The sequence below is a fragment of the Balaenoptera musculus genome, chromosome 11 (assembly GCF_009873245.2).
Source record: "Balaenoptera musculus isolate JJ_BM4_2016_0621 chromosome 11, mBalMus1.pri.v3, whole genome shotgun sequence".
Classification (NCBI taxonomy): Eukaryota; Metazoa; Chordata; class Mammalia; order Artiodactyla; family Balaenopteridae; genus Balaenoptera; species Balaenoptera musculus.
This window is the reverse complement of record NC_045795.1, coordinates 26,544,140-26,564,671: the sequence shown is the minus strand read 5'-3', so window position 1 is coordinate 26,564,671 and position 20,532 is coordinate 26,544,140. Positions and strand designations below refer to the sequence as shown.

Genomic DNA, 20,532 nt, shown 5'->3' with positions numbered 1-20,532 from the left:
TTTGCACACAAACACTCTAGCATTGACAATGTCTTCTCGGGCACAGCTTTGCATTTCAGAGCTGCCAGTGTAATTGGACTCAATAAGTAAATGCTAGTGCAGTCTATGTTAGTCAGTCATTTTAAGGTCTTTCTTGGAAAATGGCTTTTTTTTTTTCAGACTTATAGGTATTATCTGTAAATTTCTTATTCTAAGTCATGGAATAGTTTCTATCGAGAGACCCTGCTTTGATAATTGATCATTAGGTAACAATTTGATATTGTTGTCTAATATCTGAGAACTAATATCTATCAGAATTTTCAATAATTGATCTCAGTATCCTACAATATTATGGATAAATAGACATCATCTCAGAGGAATCTTCTTAAATCATTTGCTTCCTTCCTAATAGTACTCCCCTGACCTGCATCTTATGGTTTCATTCATTTTCAGGGAGAAAGGTGTTTACATGTAGGGGGTAGAGGAAATAGACTATTACACATATGCCCGTGTGTCTGACTGTGTGCTTGTGGTGTGCTTCGATTCCTACTCCTATTCTGGCACAAAAACACAAATGTATCCAAGCCTGTTTGGCTCAGTCCTGCCTTTGCCCCTTTGATCCAGCATACTACTCACTCTTGCAAATCACGAAGCTTCCTTAGAAGCACGTCTCTGCATTACTTTCCTAGGTTTTTTCTTTTTTCTACTATTCTCTCTTTCAAAGTTCATGCCAACTAATGTGCTTTTCAAAACTCAGTTTCTGCTTTTTTCTATTGTTTACATTTGTCAAAATTCATAGGTATTCTAATAAAATTGTAGACTGTAATTCCTAATGATGTCTAACTCCTACTGAATAATAATGAAAGTTTTGGAATCGCTTAGGTTTTAATTTACAACAAATATTTGAGTTTAGATGAAATCTTTCTAAGAACTGAGTCAGAGAGTAGTTTTGCTTTTTAATTAATATAATTTTAAGTAGGTAATTTGTTAGATGGTAAAAATTCAAAAGTTACAAAAGGTATATAGTGAAATGTCTCCTTTTCACTCTATTCCCCATTTAGATCCCCTCCTGGAAGAAACAAATGTTACTGGTTTCTCTATTTCCTTCCAAGGATATATATGTGTATGCATAGTTTTGGTTTTTATTTTTAAAATTATAGCATTCTATACACACTGTTCTACACATTTTTTCACACATTATCTTAATGTTCTTTTTATTTTCAGTTTTTACAAGTTGTTCATTCTTTTAAACATGCACAGTATTCCGTTTTTTGAGTGCATCATAATTTATTTAACCAGTGACCTACTAAATATCATATAGGTGTTTTTAATCTTTGGCTATTACTAATAGTGCTACAATGAGCAACCTCACACTTACATAAATAATTCTTCAGATATGCAAGTATATCTATTCAATAAATTCCTAAGAATGTGTTGCAGGGTCAAAAGATATTTGCATTTGTAATTTTAAAAGATTATTGGAAGATTGCTCTTTATAGTGGTTGTAAATTTATAATTCTATCAGTGATGGGGGTAAGAAGCATTGATATGCTAGTACTTCCCTATACTCTAGCCCAAGCAGGGTGCTATCAATTTTTTTATCTCTGCTAATTTGAGTGGAAAAAAAAATAGACTACCTCTATTATGAAGGAGGTTGAGTATATTCTTAGGAGAATTTTATGAGCTTTTTTGTCTGTTCACTTACTTTGTACCAATAGGGTAATTTTTTACATTTTTCTCATTCATTTGTAAGTGCTCATTGTATATAAGGAAAATGGGCTGTGTGCCTCTGATATGAGTTGCAAAGCCTCTCCACCCCTGGCTCTGGTTTGTCTGTTTGCTATTATGAGTTTTTTGTTTGGTTGCTTATTTGTTCAGATCTATGTCATGCAGAACTTTTTTATATTGATATAATCATATTTCTCATATATTTTATTCCATGGCCTTTCATTTTTATTATAATATTTTGAAAGTCCTTTTTTATCCCAAGATTATAAAATATTTCTCCCATGTTACCTTCTAATTACTTTGTGGATCTATATTTTATGTTTAAATCTTTGATCCATCTGGACTTTTTGTTGTTGTTGGATGTATGATATAGATCTAATTTTACTTGTTTTTTTTCCCAGATGGCCAACCAGTTGTCCCAACACCTTTTATTGATAATCCATTTTCCCCTACTGTTATGAAAAGCAAGTTTCATCTTACACTAAATCTCCTGAAACAAATATACTTTTTTAATTGACTGATGACTTTGTTCCCCTAACAATGTCTCTCCTTTACCCCACCACATAGCCATTTTTGTTTCTAGAGTGTGTATTATATCAGCCAAATAAGGCAGAACTCAATATGCAAGAACCCAGATACACAGAGGTCTTTACAGTTTAATATTAACTCCATAGTAACTGTTTTCTTTTTTATTGATATAAGCCACAGAATCCTTGTTTTGGAGGAAAGTGTATATTTCAACCCCACATAATGCTTTCCCTTCACCTTAGGACAACCCTGGCTTGAGATGAGGTCAAGAGCTTTCAAAAAATGCAGATGCTCTGGCTCCAGATATTGAATGATGGGGGGTGAAACCCTGGTGTGTGTGTGTGTGTGAGTGTGTGTGTGTGTATGCACACATGCATGTATACACACATATTAAACAAACTCCCAGGTTATGGGAATAGCAAGGATTGAAAAACACTGTCTTCAAGCATAATCTATTTTATTAAATGGCTCCACTGATACAATGATATACTCAATGGGTTTTTTATATATTTCATTCTTTCTAGCAATTCTCTTTTGCTCTAGTTTTTCACTTATATTCTTTGGAAGGGGTGCCTTGCAAGATTATTGTTATAATTAACCAATAAAATATTTGAAAGCTTTTCTATTTAACAGATGTTTACTAAGTACCTATTATGAATCGGGTGCTGTACTAAGCACAGAGTATGGAATGGGGAACAAAACTACCACTTTGAAGAACAAAGTGTTGGTATTTAAACAAAATCCTCGTTAAATAGGGAAACTACCACATTATAAGGCACTTACCTATAGTGTAGATTATATGATATATAGTGTTACAGAGTGCACTCCTTTTAGAATCGTTCTGGAAGCCTGTAACAGATACATTAAACCTGTCCTTCAGCTCTAGGGTTTACTGAAGCTTGATATTTTTTTATAACTTTTTAAATATCTTATCCAGATTTGAAAATATTCTCAAATTTTCTATCTAATAGGTGCTTCTCAGAATAATCCCAGAGATAGATTTGAATGTGCTATTTTCCATACATGTAATTAAAATTGAAATCACAGATATGTGACTGGAATTTAACCCATATGAATTGTTGCTTTCATTTAATAATATTGGGTATAACAATAAGAAGTTAAACCTAAATTCTTTCTAAGGCAATGAATTTAGTGACAGTTGGTGAGAATTGTCTAGTGAATAACAATGTAGAAGTATCCTTTAGTACAAATTAGTTTTAGATATTGATTTACAGTTGTCTAAAGTACATTTTCTTCTAAAATACAATTCTAAAAGGAGAAAAAATCCTTAATGACCAGATAAAATGTTGAAATTAGGTGTGTTCATTTCTATTTTAAAAATGCATTTAGACCTGCTTCAGGTAAAATAATGTGGGAACCCAGAATCTCAGTAAAATGATCAATCCACTTTCCTCAGAAAACATTTTTTCCATTAACTTTCCATTTCTGGGCTTCAACAATAATTGCCATAAAAGTGTTCCCTAATACTTACCCTTAGTTTTTTACTTTTTGCTTTTGAGTGTGAAAAATGAATGCCCTGAAAAAGAGCAAATTCTCTTTTTATGCTCTTCCCGTATTCTGTAACTTTGCTTGTGTTGGTTTTTTGAGAGAGGTTCTCAACATGAGTCATTAACTGCTGCTGTTACTATTGAAAACTGCTTAGTGGTTTCCCCTTTTTTGGAAGGGGGGGTGTCACCACTTGGCATAGAGAGCCTAAAGCCTTGCACTTAGAATATTCTGTCCAAGCTCTCAAACTATCCCCCATGTATCCTACTTCTAAAACAGTAATTTTTGGAATGACATGAAATACAATGGACGTATTTGCCAAAGTTACTGTGTTGCTTCAGTGGTGTGAAAAAGCAGGGGTGGGGCGGTACTGGTTTGTCAGGTGGCACAGTGCATTGAAATAAAGGAAGAGCTTAAATACTCTCTGGAAAACAGCGACCACAGGGCATCCCACATTATCGTGCACAGAAATGAGACAACAGCCGCCATGTTTGCTATATGGGATCTAGCCCTTCAGGGATCACTCTGTCGCCCCAGGTTATTGCACCTACTTGTTCACGTGGGTACTTCGTCCCCCCACAGAGACAGAGAAGCTCGTAGTTCTTTATTTTCACAAATCAGTCAAATCCCCTAGAGTCTTATTCACATGCTTTTCTGCTCCAAAAATTTCTATTTTCCTTAAACCTGTTGACTCTAAGATATCTGTGGTACAGGATTGAACTGTAGATTTGTCATTGTTCCTGAATATCATGTGTCTTTTAATTCATGGATCCATTAATTAATTCATTCTTGGGTCCTCACACACAAAGCTTTTGTGGCATGGTCTGCACATTTTAACTACACATCAGAGTGTCTTCACTTGCCACTTCTTTTGATGTAGCATCGCTATACATCCAGTAACAATGTTACGTCGCAAGCAGGAGAAAGCAGTAAACAGAGCTAAGGGAAGGAAGGATCTGGCTGTCAGTGTAAATGTAAATAGCAGCTGTTCCATTCAAACTGTTTTTAAAACTACCACGCGGTGAGAGGTTTGCATAAAATGGGCCAGATCCTCAAGAATCAGGTTTTAACACAAAATTTAAGAGGCATGCTGCCATCCTCCTGTTTGCACTGTTTCACTTCTCCTACTATTGCACAAACAGTAAAGGGGAAAAATATATATCTATATATACACACATATATGCATATGTGTGTGTATATATATATATATACACATATAAAATAGTCTCTTAAATATATATATATATAAAATAGTCTCTATATATAGAGACTTGTATATATTGTATATATAGAGAGAGACTTGTATATATTGTATATATGTAAAATAATCTCTTAAGTTTTTATTTAAATATCTATTTCTGTGTCAATATTGCAATATGAAGATATATCAGTTTACATAACTCGATTTGCTGTACAAGGATGACATTATGAACAGTGCTATTGGGTTAGGTGCAAAATTCTTCTGAGTCCTAAGGTCACATGAGTTTATCTTCTGGTCAGGTGCTGTAGCCATTCTTTGATGGGTCAAGCTTTAAGACTTTTTACCTCAAATTTGAAATCTATTGAATTATCTCCCTTCTGTCATTTTCTTAGCAAAAGTAACCATCCTACATGGCATTACAATGTCTCTTTAAAAAAAATCTTCGTGCCTTTTCTTCTGCCAAATAAGCACACATTTCCTTTCCTCTTTGGTTAGGGTGATAAACTGCTGCTAATAAGCACTTTAAAAATATTGCTTGGGCTTCCCTGGTGGCGCAGTGGTTGAGAATCTGCCTGCCAATGCAGGGGACATGGGTTCGAGCCCTGGTCTGGGAGGATCCCACATGCCACGGAGCGGCTGGGCCCGTGAGCCACAATTACTGAGCCTGCGCGTCTGGAGCCTGTGCTCCGCAACAAGAGAGGCCGTGATGGTGAGAGGCCCGCGCACCGCGGTAAAGAGTGGTCCCCGCTTGCTGCAACTGGAGACAGCCCTCGCACAGAAACGAAGACCCAACACAGCCATAAATAAATAAATAAATGTATAAAAAAAAAAAAAAAATATTGCTTGTACATTGCAGTTTATCCAAAAATGTGACCCCCCCCCCAATAATTAGCACTACCTAGACTAGTCAATATAGAGACCCTTTTCATCCAGTTTTGTCATCTTTCTGTTTAAAATGGAGGAAAAACGATGTTTTCTAACACAGGAATATAAAAATCTTAACTAAAGACCTGCTGCTGCTTTGAAACAGACTGAGGGGAAAATCATGATTGCATAGTTCACAAAACATTATCTGATCTAATACGTTTACCACATTGTCATATTTTTATATTAAATTGGACTCTTCCAAGGCTTAGAACAGGGCTTCTCACATTTTGTGAGTGAAAAAACGTTGTTAAAGACTCAGGGAATGCATGAAAAGGATTAATTACAATGTTCGTGTCTCATGGTAACATAAATAAAAATTAAACACACTTGTATAAACTCGAGTCTAATTTTAATGTGTGGTTAATATTTGTACACACTGAAACTTCAAATCAGGGTATTAACTAATATCTGCATAGTCACAGTGGAGATTTCCATAGCCTAAATGTGCCTTCCTGTCAAACAAACAAGGGTGAGAACCCCACCTATTAGCTCTGTGGGCATAAATCACATAAATAAACCATCATTAAAGAGCCCTTAGTCTTGTTCCTTCTTCTCCTTAATACATATAAGGGAAACATTATGAGATAGAAGCTTTTAGGGAAAAAGAAAAACTCACAAACAAATACTGAACGTCATTATTTACATTTTTTACAACTAAAAATCCTAAGGGAAAAACATATATCCAAGAAAAATTTAAGGGAAAAACACTCTTAGGATTATATTTTTTCAGCTCTATACTGTCCTAAAATGTTTTCCTGTTTTCCATTGTAGGTAATTTTTTGGTCATTTTTATAAATATGAGTTTCCCAATCTGAAAGATTAATATTTCTTTTTTTTTTAGAGAAAAAATAGTATCTTTACTAAGGAATGTTTCATTGATATTAACTAGCCTATTGTGTATACCTATAAACTTTTCCTCCTTTTCTATAGTAATATTAATCATTTTTACTTCTTACTAATATTAATTCATTGACTACTTTGTTATTCTATGAACATAAAGCAGGATCAAATCCATTACTTTGGCCAGTCACCAAACAAGTGTCATGAGGTTTGGTCATCAAACCTGACAATTTTTTAATTTCTTCATGGCAAAATTTGATTGACTATGTAGCTGTTGGATCACCTCTCCATGAGTACCACCTTCTCCTCTTTTGAACTTGTGTCAAACATTTTATCTCTAACATTTATTTGATACTTGTAATACAATAGCTTGTCTTATATATAATATCAATATAATGTCAATGAACATGTGCAGACTATAGATAATGCTTATGTAGATGCAATATAACTTATAAAGTGCTACTAAGGTGTTTCTGGATTTGTTGTTGTTGTGACTATTATCATTGATATGATTGTCATCTTCCTAGAAACAGGGACAATCTTTGGTGCCCTTTTATATCCGCCTTTACTCCTCCCTAGCACTTTGCCTTGAATGAAGTAGGTGCTCAATACATATGTAGTGCGAGCTTGCTTTTTTAAAGTTTTAATGGTCAAGTAAGTATTGGCTTGATTGAGCTTTAAAAATATGGTTGTTTTCCAAACTGGAGTCCATGGCCAAATCTTACCTTGCCAATAAGTCATTTTTACCCCATTTCTTTCAGATTTTGTGAAAGAACAAAAGTTATTTATCATTATACTGTACTTAAGAAGCACTGTAGTTTTATAAGGTACTGAAGAAGTACTATACATAGTACTAAAAGGTACTGAGGCTCACCATAAAGCCTGATAACGCTAGTACTATAATTAGGCAGTATAATCTCTTTAGCAACATAATGTTATGAAATTGATATAATTCAATTATTTACCTTTCCAAAGTGTTCCAACTTCTTTGAAAAATTATGTGGACCTTTTGCCAGTGTTTTGATAGGTCTCGTGGAAAAGATATCTGAATATTTCGGATACATTGAGAATAAGTTGTAGGTTGGGCAGCAACAAAATGACATGCCCCTAGAGCTTTTCCCCCAAGGCATTCATGTGTAAGACCTCAGACGTCCAGCTGGTCTAATGGTCAGAGCCTCCAGGGGAATCAAAACTCCTAGACTGTGCTTCTGATTTTCCCCCTCAATTTCCCACATACCCCTGCCGGGTAAGTAGCTTCTGTTTCTCCATGTTTCTTAACCCCACCCCCAACCCCAAAGCTCCTTTCCCTTGGATTATTTAGAATGAATAGGAAAAATGATCCACATGACCACAACCAGGAATGAGGCTTGAGGAAAGAGAAGGTGTTCCTCTTGTTGAATTTGGACATTAGTGAGAAACTGACTTTTATTGTCTGCCAACGAAATTAGTGAGAAACTGACTTTTATTGTCTGCCAACAGGGGAGGCGTTACACTTGGCTCGAGATTTTGGCTACACTTGTGAAACAGAGTTTCCAGCCAAAGCAGTAGGAGAACATCTTGCCAGACAACATATGGAACAGAAAGAACAGACAGCAAGAAAAAAGATGATCCTAGCGACCAAGTAAGCAGAATGGGGAAGACTCTGTGTGCGTTCATCCTGTTTTTTTTTTTTTTTCATTTTCTTTGAATGAGGGAAACAGTCTAGAAAGCACCTGGTCTCTAAGGGGGGTCTCACACACCAGCAGCTAGATGTATTAAACAAGGACTTCCCCAACATTGCACCCATAGCAAGATTTGCAAACTGTATAGTGATGGCGCTACCACTGACACTGACAAAAGTTCTTAGAAAACCTCTTCAGAATAGTAGGAATGCCTAACATGTTTAGGAGATGTAGATTCCAGGCAAATATGCTGGTTGGTTGCTATGCAATTCGGTGTAAGCCAATCACTGTGCCTTAATAAATGAGGAGAAAGATCTTAAAACACTATAAGTGCTCGGAGAATGTGAAAAATTGACGACCCAGATGCATGAGAGGTAACAGAGAGACCTCTGGGATCAAGGATTGGCTTCAGTGCCCCCATTTTTTCTTGTATATAATTAAGCAAATAATCCCTGTACTGCCCCAGCCCCTGTAGTGATAGTGTCAAAAAGAAAAGATAGAATGTGTGAGAAAGCTTCTGAAAATTGTAAAAAGTTCAATTAAAATGTGAATTAAAATAATGAGGGAAATGATGTGGAAAAGGGGAAGCTTTCATAAGATAACTTCAAACTCCCTCAAACTTGAAAGTTCTTTGATAATTAATGAAAGAACTACCATTTACTGTGTGAAAACCCAGCAGAACCTTAAGTACTACTCAAATCACATTCAAATTTTTAGAAGAGGACTTCCCTGGCGGTCCAGTGCATGTTGGGACTCCATGCTTCCACTGCAGGGGTTGCGGGTTCGATCCCTGGTCGGGGAACTAAGATCCTGCATGCTGCGCTACATGGACAAAAAAAAAAACTTTAGATGAAAATCTTTCAAGTGGTAGCTAATTCTTGCTCTCTTCTCTTTACTAAAACAAGTTATTGCTACAGATAAACCATGAATAATCTTATTTAATTTCCTAACTCTATATTCAGATTTTAGAACTAATAGTCCCAGGTGGTTAAATTATCGTTTATAAGTTAGTTTCTTATTTGGGGAAAACTTTTAAAGAGAAAGTATGTGGTAGATAGTGTTAGAAACATTGCTTCTTAGAAACTGATTTTTTTAAATGACTTTACGATATGTTGGCTAAAATGTAAATGTCTCAGAATGCACAAAACCAAAAATAAATATTTCTCCTTCTACTACATCTAAAGTAACATAGATCTTCTTACAAATTTAAGGTTTTGTATGGGATACCTACCACCCAACAGGCTTGCCCAAGAAACGTAAAGTCCCTTATTTGGGGTTTGTGCTGCTTGTGGCTGTTACTGTTTGGGTTTCAGATATATTTATTCATTGCTCTTCTGAGAGTACTAGATACATTCTCTCATCTTGCCCCAAACAGAAGGGAAATGAAAGGTGGTGGCAAAAGAAGAGAAAAGACAAAACAAGGAGATAAAGGGGAAAGGAATAGCAGAAAGATAGAAGTAAGGCCAAGAGTTAGAGAAAGAACATTATAAGGGATATAACACTTGGATTTTAAATTTTGAGAGGAGCTTTGTGCTAGGGAAGCTGCTGAACACTTGCTAGTGGAAAGACCTAAACCTAGATTTTTTGTGCAGTTTATCTCCCTGGGGGGGTGGGGGGCGGGGTGGGGGTGGTCTTCACTTCTGCTTTGCTTCTACTTTTTCCCTCTTCCAAACAGTCTTTGACCCAGAGGGGTCTTCATCCACTGTATTTCAGTTTTTCCAGAAGGAACTGAAAGTACATGTAGTTCGTTAGTTTGTATCCTTAATGTAATCTCAGGAGACTATAACAAGTTGTTACAGATCAGGAGAAATATACAGTGCTAGAAGTTAGGTAGTATCTCCTAGGTGTTCCCAAAGCATATCATTCTAGCTGGTAGGATTTTACAAATTTCCCAACATGCATACCCATGTGATACCTCTGAATGATACTATTATCCCCAAATACGAATTATCCAAGAGAAAACACCTTCATGTTTTCTACCTCAAAATTACTCGGTTGTGGTTTTATCATGCATTTTCTAAGACTTTCATCCCCTGATCCAGAGAAATCCTTCTTGTCTTCCTTCCTCCAGGTTTTCGAACTGTTCACTCCCACCACCCACAGCAAGGCCACCATTAAATTTCCAAACATAAGTTCCCATTTTCTTGGGAATTCCCATCACTCTGTTTAAGGGTTTGGAAGTCAGTGCATTCAAACTGATGTTGAGATTTTGTTTTCACAGAAGTAAATGTTAGAAGAACTTGGGAGAAGTAAGAGAAGTACTTTCATATTTGTCAAAGTTATATGGAGACATCTATTTTATAGTAGTGGATTCAACTAGGGAGTAGTATTTCCCTTTTACATGGGATCTAAGTAATGTATATTATTTTAGGTGATATTTTGAACTTTGATTTCATAAAATATTTCAAGAACATGTAATTCTCTTTGATCCCCCTGCCCATAGCTGGACATTTGCAGACCATTAAATGCCAAGCAAGAATTGAATTCACTAATTCCAATTACCTTATTTTATGTAAGAGTAAATAGGCTATAAACATCTAGAAATTAGGAGACAGACTAAACGTTTTGTTTTTGTGGTTATTTATATCCATTCCATCTTCTTATTAGATCATGTGAAACAAGAATTGAAGAATCGGAGACTATGCAGTCATAGCAAACATACTCAATACAAGTAGTCATCAATATAAGTAGATAAATTAAGAGGTGTGTGGGAATAAATGCCTTTCTGCAACATATTAATGGATCCAACATGTGTTCTGAGTAGTTTCTAAATTTTCCAATGGTAAAGCATTGGCTATTTTCGATTAAAATGCTCAGTGTTGAAATTAAGTAATCTACATGGATATTCATTACATTCTGATCAGTTCACCTTTGTTCACAAGACTGTGACAATTGTATCAAAAAATATATACAAAATTCAAAATTCTTTAGATGAGAGATCCAATTGCTGATCCGCATTTGCACAATGGCTTACATATTTCTTTTTTACCTCTATGAATAACAGATTCTGTTGTATTTAATTATATTGCTGAGTATACAATTGTAAGAAAGGCTCATTGATTAAGTGCCGCTACCCTCCTAATTCCTCTTTATTCCCAGTGCTTTGTTGATTAACCAAATATTTTCGTGCAATAAGATAATTATTTAAGGGGAGGAACAGAAACTGAGTTAGACAGTTTTTGAAATCTAAAAATGTACTGGACAAAACATTTATTTGATTTATGAAAAACACACTTAAACCTCTTCACTGAATTTAGAACTAAATATGATTAACACTTGATCTGCATTAGGGTAAAGCGGAATAGTTAGTGAGTTTTAATTTTTACCATAACATTAATAGTCAAAAGGAGAAACAGAACTTTAAATTCAGACATCAGCTAAAAAATTATATCCTTAAGGACAATGACGTAAGTGATAAAGTTAGAATTTATGATTCATCGAAGATCATCTTGTGTTACATAATTCATAATGTGACATTCTGTTTGGAGAAATAAGGGTATTTCTTACTGTAGCTTCATAAATAAAAATTTAAATAAGAATGAAACTAAGCATAAAAATAATAACTCTGTAACTGTCATAATGTGATGATGATAATTGCCTAAAGGAAATCTACAAAATTGTCATCTGTTTTTAAGTCTGGAGGCTGTCCGAAGTCACTGAGTTAAGCAGAAGAATCAAATATCAAGGTTGAAAATTCTGAAACTTCTCCTGATACAGCTTCATGTGTGGAGTAGTTGAATTGCTTAGCATAAGTTAAATTTTTCCACACTTGCCTTTTCCTCATTTCTTCCTCAACTTTAAGTTTATTGTAACTTGCTCTGTTGTTTAAACAGTAAAGAAGTTGATTTGCCAACTTATAAATTAGTTTATTCAATTATCCGAGAAATTCCCATATAACACACGAACTAAAGCAATATCTTAACCTCCATTTAAATTTTTAATACATTTTAATCTGATAGAAAATTAAGAGACCAGTCTTTAAGCAACTCCAATATTCCTTTGTAATAATGCATCATACTGATGCCCTACCACGTAGTAATTCACATTGCTAGTCTGAAAAATGATAGCAAGAGCCTGTATTTTAAAATTTAGTAAGACATTTTCTAAAAACAAAGATAACAATATATCTAACTCTATTAAATAACATAAAGCACAACAGATAATGATGCCCCACCAAATGTCATCATTTGATGCCAACAAATAACATCAACATTTAATAAGTTGCTACTCGTTAATTAGAAATAGGCAATACACCTGAAAGTCAGCCAACTGAGTCTAACTCAGAACAGAAAAAGTGAGAAGTTCAGATCAAATATTCTCAGTGGAAGTACACACATGCACTGTTAAAACATGCGTTTAGATGCTACATCTGGGACTCAACCAAACATTAGCAGGGGGGGTATGGAGGATCCTGTTTGATTTAGAGCAGGTAAAGACTTATCTGTTTATTTGTTTGTTGTTTGGCTTTTCCTTTCCCTATGACCCTCTTTTACTTTCACCTGTGTTCAAAACGAGTAAGGCAAATTCTGTGAAATGACAATATTTGAACACTGGCATTAAAACTGAGACTAATTGCTTGTAAAAAAAAAGAAAGAAGTCTCAAATGCTCTCTAGAAGAATTCAATAAATATGGGGTACCTTATAATAAACAAGGCTCCTCTGATTTTAACTCAATGGTACATTATTTGGGCTTCAAGACATTTTGTCACTTTGTAGTAGTTTTTTGCTTAATGACACAAATGCTTTGGAGAGGACTTAGTGGCTGGGCCCGTGGAGTGACTTTCACTTGGAATAATTTGACCCTTCTGTCCTTGATTTTGGCTCCATAGGTAATTATAGTCAGGGCTACATAATTAACATTTTGTGACTGCCCATTGTAAATCCAGACAAAAAACTAATCACTATCGTATTATGCCTTGAATATGGAGTGGTTTCACTTAGTTGATGGATTCTTTTGAGCAATTCCTCGGCAGTCTTTTACTTCACTCTTCAGTTTCCGCATTAATCTAGTGTTTTGTTGTTAAAACACACACACACACACACACACAGTTCCTTCATATGTTTCCTTCTTCAGAATTATATCTTTTGGACTATGTATCACAAGGGCTTTACTGTTAGCCAACAATCATGGTAATATGGTAATTAAAACTGAAACCAATGATCAGAAATCATAATCATCTATATTAAGAAAAGCAGCAGAAAAATGCCCTTGCTGCTACTTTTTTGCAAGAAACTATCTTACATGGAGCATAATGTAATCATTTTTGTGAGACAAAATGAGGCTAGTAGACTAAATTTGGGTGATTGTCTACTTCAAATATTAAAAATACAAATTTAAGTCCACAAGAGTCTGAATTATAATGAAATATTGGGGAAAGGGATTTCCCAAAGTCTACTTGAATCATGGCTCTGAAATAAGCCTATAGCTTGATTTAAACTTGTTTACAGACATGATACCCCACCCCCAGAATCACATTTTAATTTTTTTAAAAGGAATTATTAATTGTGATCCTGTTGTATAGATTTTTGCCTTATACTGAGGTTAATCTGTGAATATTCACCTTAAAAATGAACATTGGTTTTGTCAATGTCATGGACTGTTACTCACTTGAAAGGTTTCATGATCATCTTGAGAGCATGACCAACTTGAGAGCATGACCAACTTGAGAGCATAGTTGCTATTGTAACTCATTGTAACCTCATCTGTATGTTGTAGATGGAACTTCAGAGGTTGCTTTATGATATTTATCTAGTCCTCTTTTAAAAGAGAAAACAAGCCTTTGGAAAAATATCATGGGATGAAAGTAAAGCCCCGTTTCAAGAGTTCAACTTTAATTTTGAATCTTTTATTTTAGACAAATTTGTAAAGAATTTCAAGACCTCTTGAGCCAAGATAGATCACCGCTGGGATCCTCCAGACCCACTCCAATTCTAGACCTTGACATCCAGAGACACTTAACACATTTCAGGTAAGACTGGTTTTTCAGTTTGTTCAGACTCTCTTTTAAATTGTTAAAACCGTCTTTATTAACCCAGACATGTTTGTAGTCCTATCACAGTTCCATTTAGAGATAAAACATATATTTATATGGTGACTGCCTGAATTTTTTGAAATTCCAAGCACCTAAGATCAAATTGTAAAAATAACTAAAGCATGAAGCACTTTGGATCAGAAAATGTATAAACCTGGCTTCATAGTGGAATTTCCCTTAGAGCTTTATAAAAGTCTTGAGGCCAAAAAAAAAAAAAAAGCCAAAAAAAGAAGACAAAAGGGAATTCCCTGGTGGTCCAGTGGCTAGGATTCTGTGCTTTCACTGCCGAGGGCACAGGTTCAATCCCTGGTTGGGGAACTAAGATCCTGCAAGCTGCATGGCGTTGCCAAAAGAAAAAAATCTTGAGGCCTGAAGTACACTTTTAAAGATCTGATTCAATAGTTCAAGTCTAGGATTGGACTCAGGCATCTGTATAATTTACAAAATCTGAAGTTGATTCTGATAATTAGACAGCTTTAAGAACCACAGTCCTAGGATATTCCTAGACTATTAGCTTCTTTTCCCTTGGAAGAAAACCATTTCTAATTCATTTTTAAAGTGACATTGAGAATTATGTAAAGTTCTGTCTTATACTGTAACGAATTAAAGAGATTCTACATCTATTATCCTGATAATAATCTGGGTAACAATGTGTTAGCATGGAAGGTGTCTCTTTCATAATTTCCTACTGACGGTGGTAACTTTAATTTGATAGAAGCATCAGCTCAAGAGAAAAATGTGTTAGAAAGGAAACATATCACATCTGACGTTGAAAACAGTCCATTAGCAGAGTCTGATTTTGCATTGTTTTTGCTGAGTGCTGGCTGGGAAAGAAGTAAGGAGAGAGTGTGACTGGATAAGCGTAGAGACAACTCTAATTAGTAGCATCAACTTGTGCTACTATTTTATTTCGTCAGAATCTCCTTCCCAGTTCATACCACTTGAGTTCCATCTTCCAGGGTGGCTGATTTGGTACCTGGAGAACCATGGCTTACTTTCAGCAGATTGAATATGTCTAGGTAGAGCTAGGGAATGATCTGGCCTTGTAAAGCCCAGACAACTACTTCCAGTTTTCTGTGGTAGCTGACATATCAGGGTGCTCTGGGAAACTGTGGGGAGAGTAGTGACCCTTCTCGTGATTGACTCACAGCCTGGAAAGCTGCTTGTTTCTATGAAAATGACAGGAGGCAGGTTTATCCGTTATTTATAATTTACTGAGTACCATCCAAAGTGTATATTGCTTTAGAGAACAGAGCAGACACCACGGCGTCTACTGGAAAGGGGAAGACGATTGATTGAAATCTGCGGAAGTCCCCACAGACACAGTTCCCCAGAATGGTGATGGCAATTAGACCAAGGTGGCGTGGGGCTTCATGGACAGAACAGACTTAGCTCAGATGAAACCAGAGCCCTAATTTCCTGAAATGTTAGGAATTCCCTTCTTTGAGATCTCAAGAAATCTTAATAACTTTGCCCTTCTTTGTGTCTTATGTTCTCATAATATCCTTGAATCTAAAGTCAAGCAAAAGCACGTTGAACAACATAAATAAGGGGAGGAAGCTAGACTATTTTTAATGCTCAGTTCAGAGAAAACAACCTGTTGGAAAATTGAGGATGTTTTCTGTCTCAACACCCACCTTGGGAGCCTGATATTTTACTGTTTCTTGTATTTTACTGTGCTAATGGCAGGTGGTGCAAAGATGGCTAAAGGATTGTCCCATCTTTAAGTACTTCCGAAGTGGAAGACAGTTACATACAAAGACTTAAAATATAACACAGAGAGTTTATAAGAGTGTTAAGTAGAGTGCAGGTAATTACCTGGGATAATTGGGAAAGGATTTCCTCCTTTTTTTTTTTTACTGTAAATATTTTTTTATTGAAGTATAGTTGATTTACAATACCGTGTCAGTTTCAGGTGTACAGCACAGTGATTCAGTTTTACATACATATGTATCTTTTTTTTCAGATTCTTTTCCCTTATAGATTATTGCAAAATATTGAGTATAGTTCCCTGTGTTATACAGTAGGTCCTTGTAGGATTTCCTCTGTCTATCCACAGCACTTAGCACATAGTATGTGTCCAAAATATATATGTTACTAAATGTAGAATACGATACTAACTCTGTTATGTCTTGGATATATTCTCCTCTGGTTCATTCCCAGGGCCTTGGTGTTTTAATTGGACCATGGGCTGGGGAAGTGAAATGTTCAATGTGCTTAAATTCTTCTATTTGAGTCACAAAGTATACTGACATCACATCTTCTTAGAAATAGACCCTCCTACAACTCCCATAACACTTTGGAAATAAGAAATGCATAGGCTGTCCCAGATGTCTGTGTTTGCTGGTGATTAAATTTTCATCATTGATTCTCAGTGTTGGAAGACCCCTTAAGTTTCCCACTCTCCTCCAACATTTGGATCTTCCTTCCAATATCCCTGTCAAGTTGTCACCCATCCCAGGCTCGATAACTTCCAATGATAGGCTGCTCTTTTCGTGCCTCGGCATCCCTTCTATCTCTGACAACTCTATTAGAAATGCCTTCCCTCCGTTGAGGCAAGATCTGTCTCCCTAACGTCCCACTCCTTGGGGGTCCCTGTAGAGTCAGTTTAATCCTGTTTCCCTCCCAGTTTCTAGAGGTAGCGCTCATGTCTCTTTGAATTTTCTCTTCCTGGGCTATTCATCCCCCTTCTCTTTGTGTTCTACGTATGACATGCATTCCAGTCAACTCAACTAGAATCTTCTGAGTGCTATGTGCTTGGCAACACACTGAAGATAGGATGTGTGTCTCTACTTAAATGTGAGCACGTCTTCTCCAAGGAGCCTAAGATGTGTATAGTTTTTGGTTTTTGTTTTTATTTTTTCATTTTCTCGGGATGGGAAAATGGTGGGGAAGGTAATCAGGAGTGGATGATTTTATTAATCTTGTGAAAGCATTTTTAGTGTCAGAAGAGAAATAAAGAAATTTCAATTAAATCTCTAATCCCAAAAGAAAACATCATAAAATAAATTACATGACTAGGCTTAGAGAATTATTGACTCCTTCAGGATGTTCTGCCAGTGCAAGGGGACTTCGAAGACCATTTTATTTAAGAATGTTGGAAATAATAGGCCTGAACTGTGAAGGAAAAAAAATCCTATGTTTTCCAAACTTAAGCTCCTTTATGTAAGGCTGAAATTGAACTTTAAAACTTTAACCTAGACTCCAAAAGTGCACTTACATTCTCAACTGCAAAGAAAAACAAACCTGTAAGTGGTCTTATTCACTACTTAAATAAAAAAGGACAGCCTGTATTAACATAAGAGAAAAAAACCTCTTTCCCTTGAACTAAAACTTTCAATAGAAAAAAATGTAGACTATAAAATAAAACAGGCAACAGTTTTCACTTCCTTAGCAGATAAGTGGAACCATGATGCCCTTCTTGCATGAATCTACATTAAATTACTTACCTTTATTTAACGTTAAGCGGGAAATTAAAGTGTAAATCAGTTGCCAGTATTTATTGTACTTCACAAAGCGCGTGGCCCCAAACCAAATGCTGCAGGAGATATGAACATAAAAACATCTACTGCAGGTCATTTGATGACATTTTAATGGATTTTTAGGTTCAGCACAAAGGAGACTAGTAATTCAAACAAGAGAAACCAGAGGCAGCTGTTTCTAATCAAAATTTGCAAACATTGTCCCCTAAAAATTACATGTGAATAATTTGGTAAATTTGTATTTAAATAATTTCTATCTTTGTTGATCTGTGGGTTGGGGGAGAGACAGCACGAAATCGTGGGAAATACTCAGAATGGATGTCAGGGCGTCTAGCTCAGTCTCCTCTCGGTTTCCAGCTGGAAGTGTGGATTTAGAGCAGACATTTACCATTCTGGCCTCTGCAGGTTCATCTGTAAATTGACAACAGTTAAGCTGGATGATCTTGAAGGCTCCTTCTAAGCTTCTTTACTCCATTCTCCATTTACTGCTCAATCAATCACTTATGCTGTGTTTCCATGTGATCTCATTTCCTCTCCTTATGTTTTAGCAGCTTGTTCATTTAAAAAAGTCAACAGTTGACGGAAACTATATGTTTGGTGGCGAGCACACTGTAGTGTATACAGAAGTAGAAATACAATGTGCACATGAAACTTACATAATGGTATAAACCAAGGTTACTTCAATAAAAAAATGTCCCCAAAAGTCAACAGTTAACTAAAATTCATCTAAGAGAGCACGAGTCCTCGGCTTAGCATTTTTCTTCCCCTATTCTACAAAGAAAATATGAATTGTCTGATAGGGAGAAATATAAGGACATGGTTAATTTATCCCCAAAAGCTCTATTTCCATATGTAAAAAATAGGGTGGAGATATCCAAAAAAATGTCTTTACCTTCAAAAAATTGACTTGGATGTGATTGACGTTGGTCTCTCCTAATGTGTGTGCAATGATTATACCCTTAGCTTCCTTTGCTAATGAGATGGAGGGAAGTAAAATGGAATCACAGGGACTCAATCCCTTTGGGACCTCAGAGTAAGTGGCTGAGAAAAACAGGAGAAATGTGACCTTAGAGGGGTGGGTAGGCAATCACGTCTCCCAACCTGGCAGAGGTTCAGGACAGTCATAAATGCACTTCTCCAAAGTGAGTTTCATAGTCCCATGAGCTGAAAGTGTGTCATGGTCAAGTGTTTTTTTGGCTCAAGAAACCCTGACTACCATACTCCTCTAGAGGTACGCCAGTGCAATTGGCATATTATAAGCTCCCAAAACTGTTTTTGAATGGAAGGAATGCTTAGCTTCCTGTCTCCAAAACTTGGTCACAGAAACTGTTTTTTTCTCAGAATACCTATTAACATTCCATGGAACTAAGGTTCTGCAGAAGTTCTTGGGGGAAATGCTGGAAAAGTTCATCTTCCTCTTTTACCCAGGGAAGAGAGCCAACCCGGTATTTAGGTGTCATTTCTTGGCTCTAAGGGAACACGCCTAACTCCCTAGCTACATTTAAACTATTCAGTACTGTTTCTAAAATACTGATGTTTTGGACCCATCCCGAACCAATTAAATCAGGATCTCTGGGGTGGGACCCGCACGTTGGCATTTTTTAAAATAAACTCCCTGGGTGATTCTTGCATGTATCTAGGGTTGAGAACCACCAGCTAAAGAAACCATAGAACATTTGTGGGTGCTGACAATGCCTTGCTAACAAGTGGGTTGCTTCTCACTACCAGAGAACCATATACCTTAATTATGCACCTCAGTTAAAACTCCATTTTAAAAGCCCTGGTGGGGGGGCTTCCCTGGTGGCGCAGTGGTTGAGAATCTGCCTGCCAATGCAGGGGACACGGGTTCGAGCCCTGGTCTGGGAAGATCCCACATGCCGCGGAGCGGCTGGGCCCGTGAGCCACAATTACTGAGCCTGCGCGTCTGGAGCCTGTGCTCCGCAACAAGAGAGGCCGCGATAGTGAGAGGCCCGTGCACCGCGATGAAGAGTGGCCCCCGCTCGCCACAACTAGAGAAAGCCCTTGCACAGAAACGAAGACCTAAAACACAGCCAAAAAAAAAAAAAAAAAAAAGCCCTGGGGGCTAGGGGATAATATAATCTATGTAGAAAATAAGCACAATCAGTCAGTTTCCTTTTTCTCTGCTTCCTCAACCAGTTTGGCTACAAAGGATAGATGCCATCATCAAGTTCTGGGTGCATAAGCCCCAGCTGCTTTCCTCAGGCTGAGGTCTCTTCCCATGACCTATATTCAGGAGTTGTGCCACTCCAGAGAGACGAAGCATCTTCCCCTCATGGTTCTGAAAAGAACTAAGGTTTTGCAGAGAAGCCCCACAATCCTTTGCTCGTGTTCTCCAGGGTCTGTCTCCCAGCCTCCTGCCCTCGTGGCTGTTCTCATGAGTGGAAGAAGGCACTTTTCCATCTGCCACCTAAAAGAGCAGTGAGGAGTACAGACTGAGCCCCAGGCTACAGTTGGACCTAAACCTGCAGTCTCTGAATAATCCAGGAGAGAAGGAAAAGGAGGCTTGTCTTCCCTTTAAATCTTGCTGCCTGCATGCCTCCCGGAGGCCGGAAAGCAGAACTGAGGTTGATGACAGTGGCATCTCTATGCTATTCGGAAAATCAAAGATACATGAGACCAAACACCCA

General features: G+C 36.7%; 1 protein-coding gene across 1 annotated transcript in view; it reads left to right on the top strand.

The window, feature by feature from the left end:
- TFAP2D (transcription factor AP-2 delta) overlaps positions 1-20,532 on the top strand; it is a 52,501-nt gene that overhangs the window by 22,706 nt on the left and 9,263 nt on the right. Inside the window, exons 6-7 of the mRNA XM_036870136.1 lie at positions 8,189-8,330; positions 14,226-14,339. Of these exons, the coding sequence (XP_036726031.1) occupies positions 8,189-8,330; positions 14,226-14,339 (256 nt within the window). The remainder of the gene's footprint in view (positions 1-8,188; positions 8,331-14,225; positions 14,340-20,532) is intronic.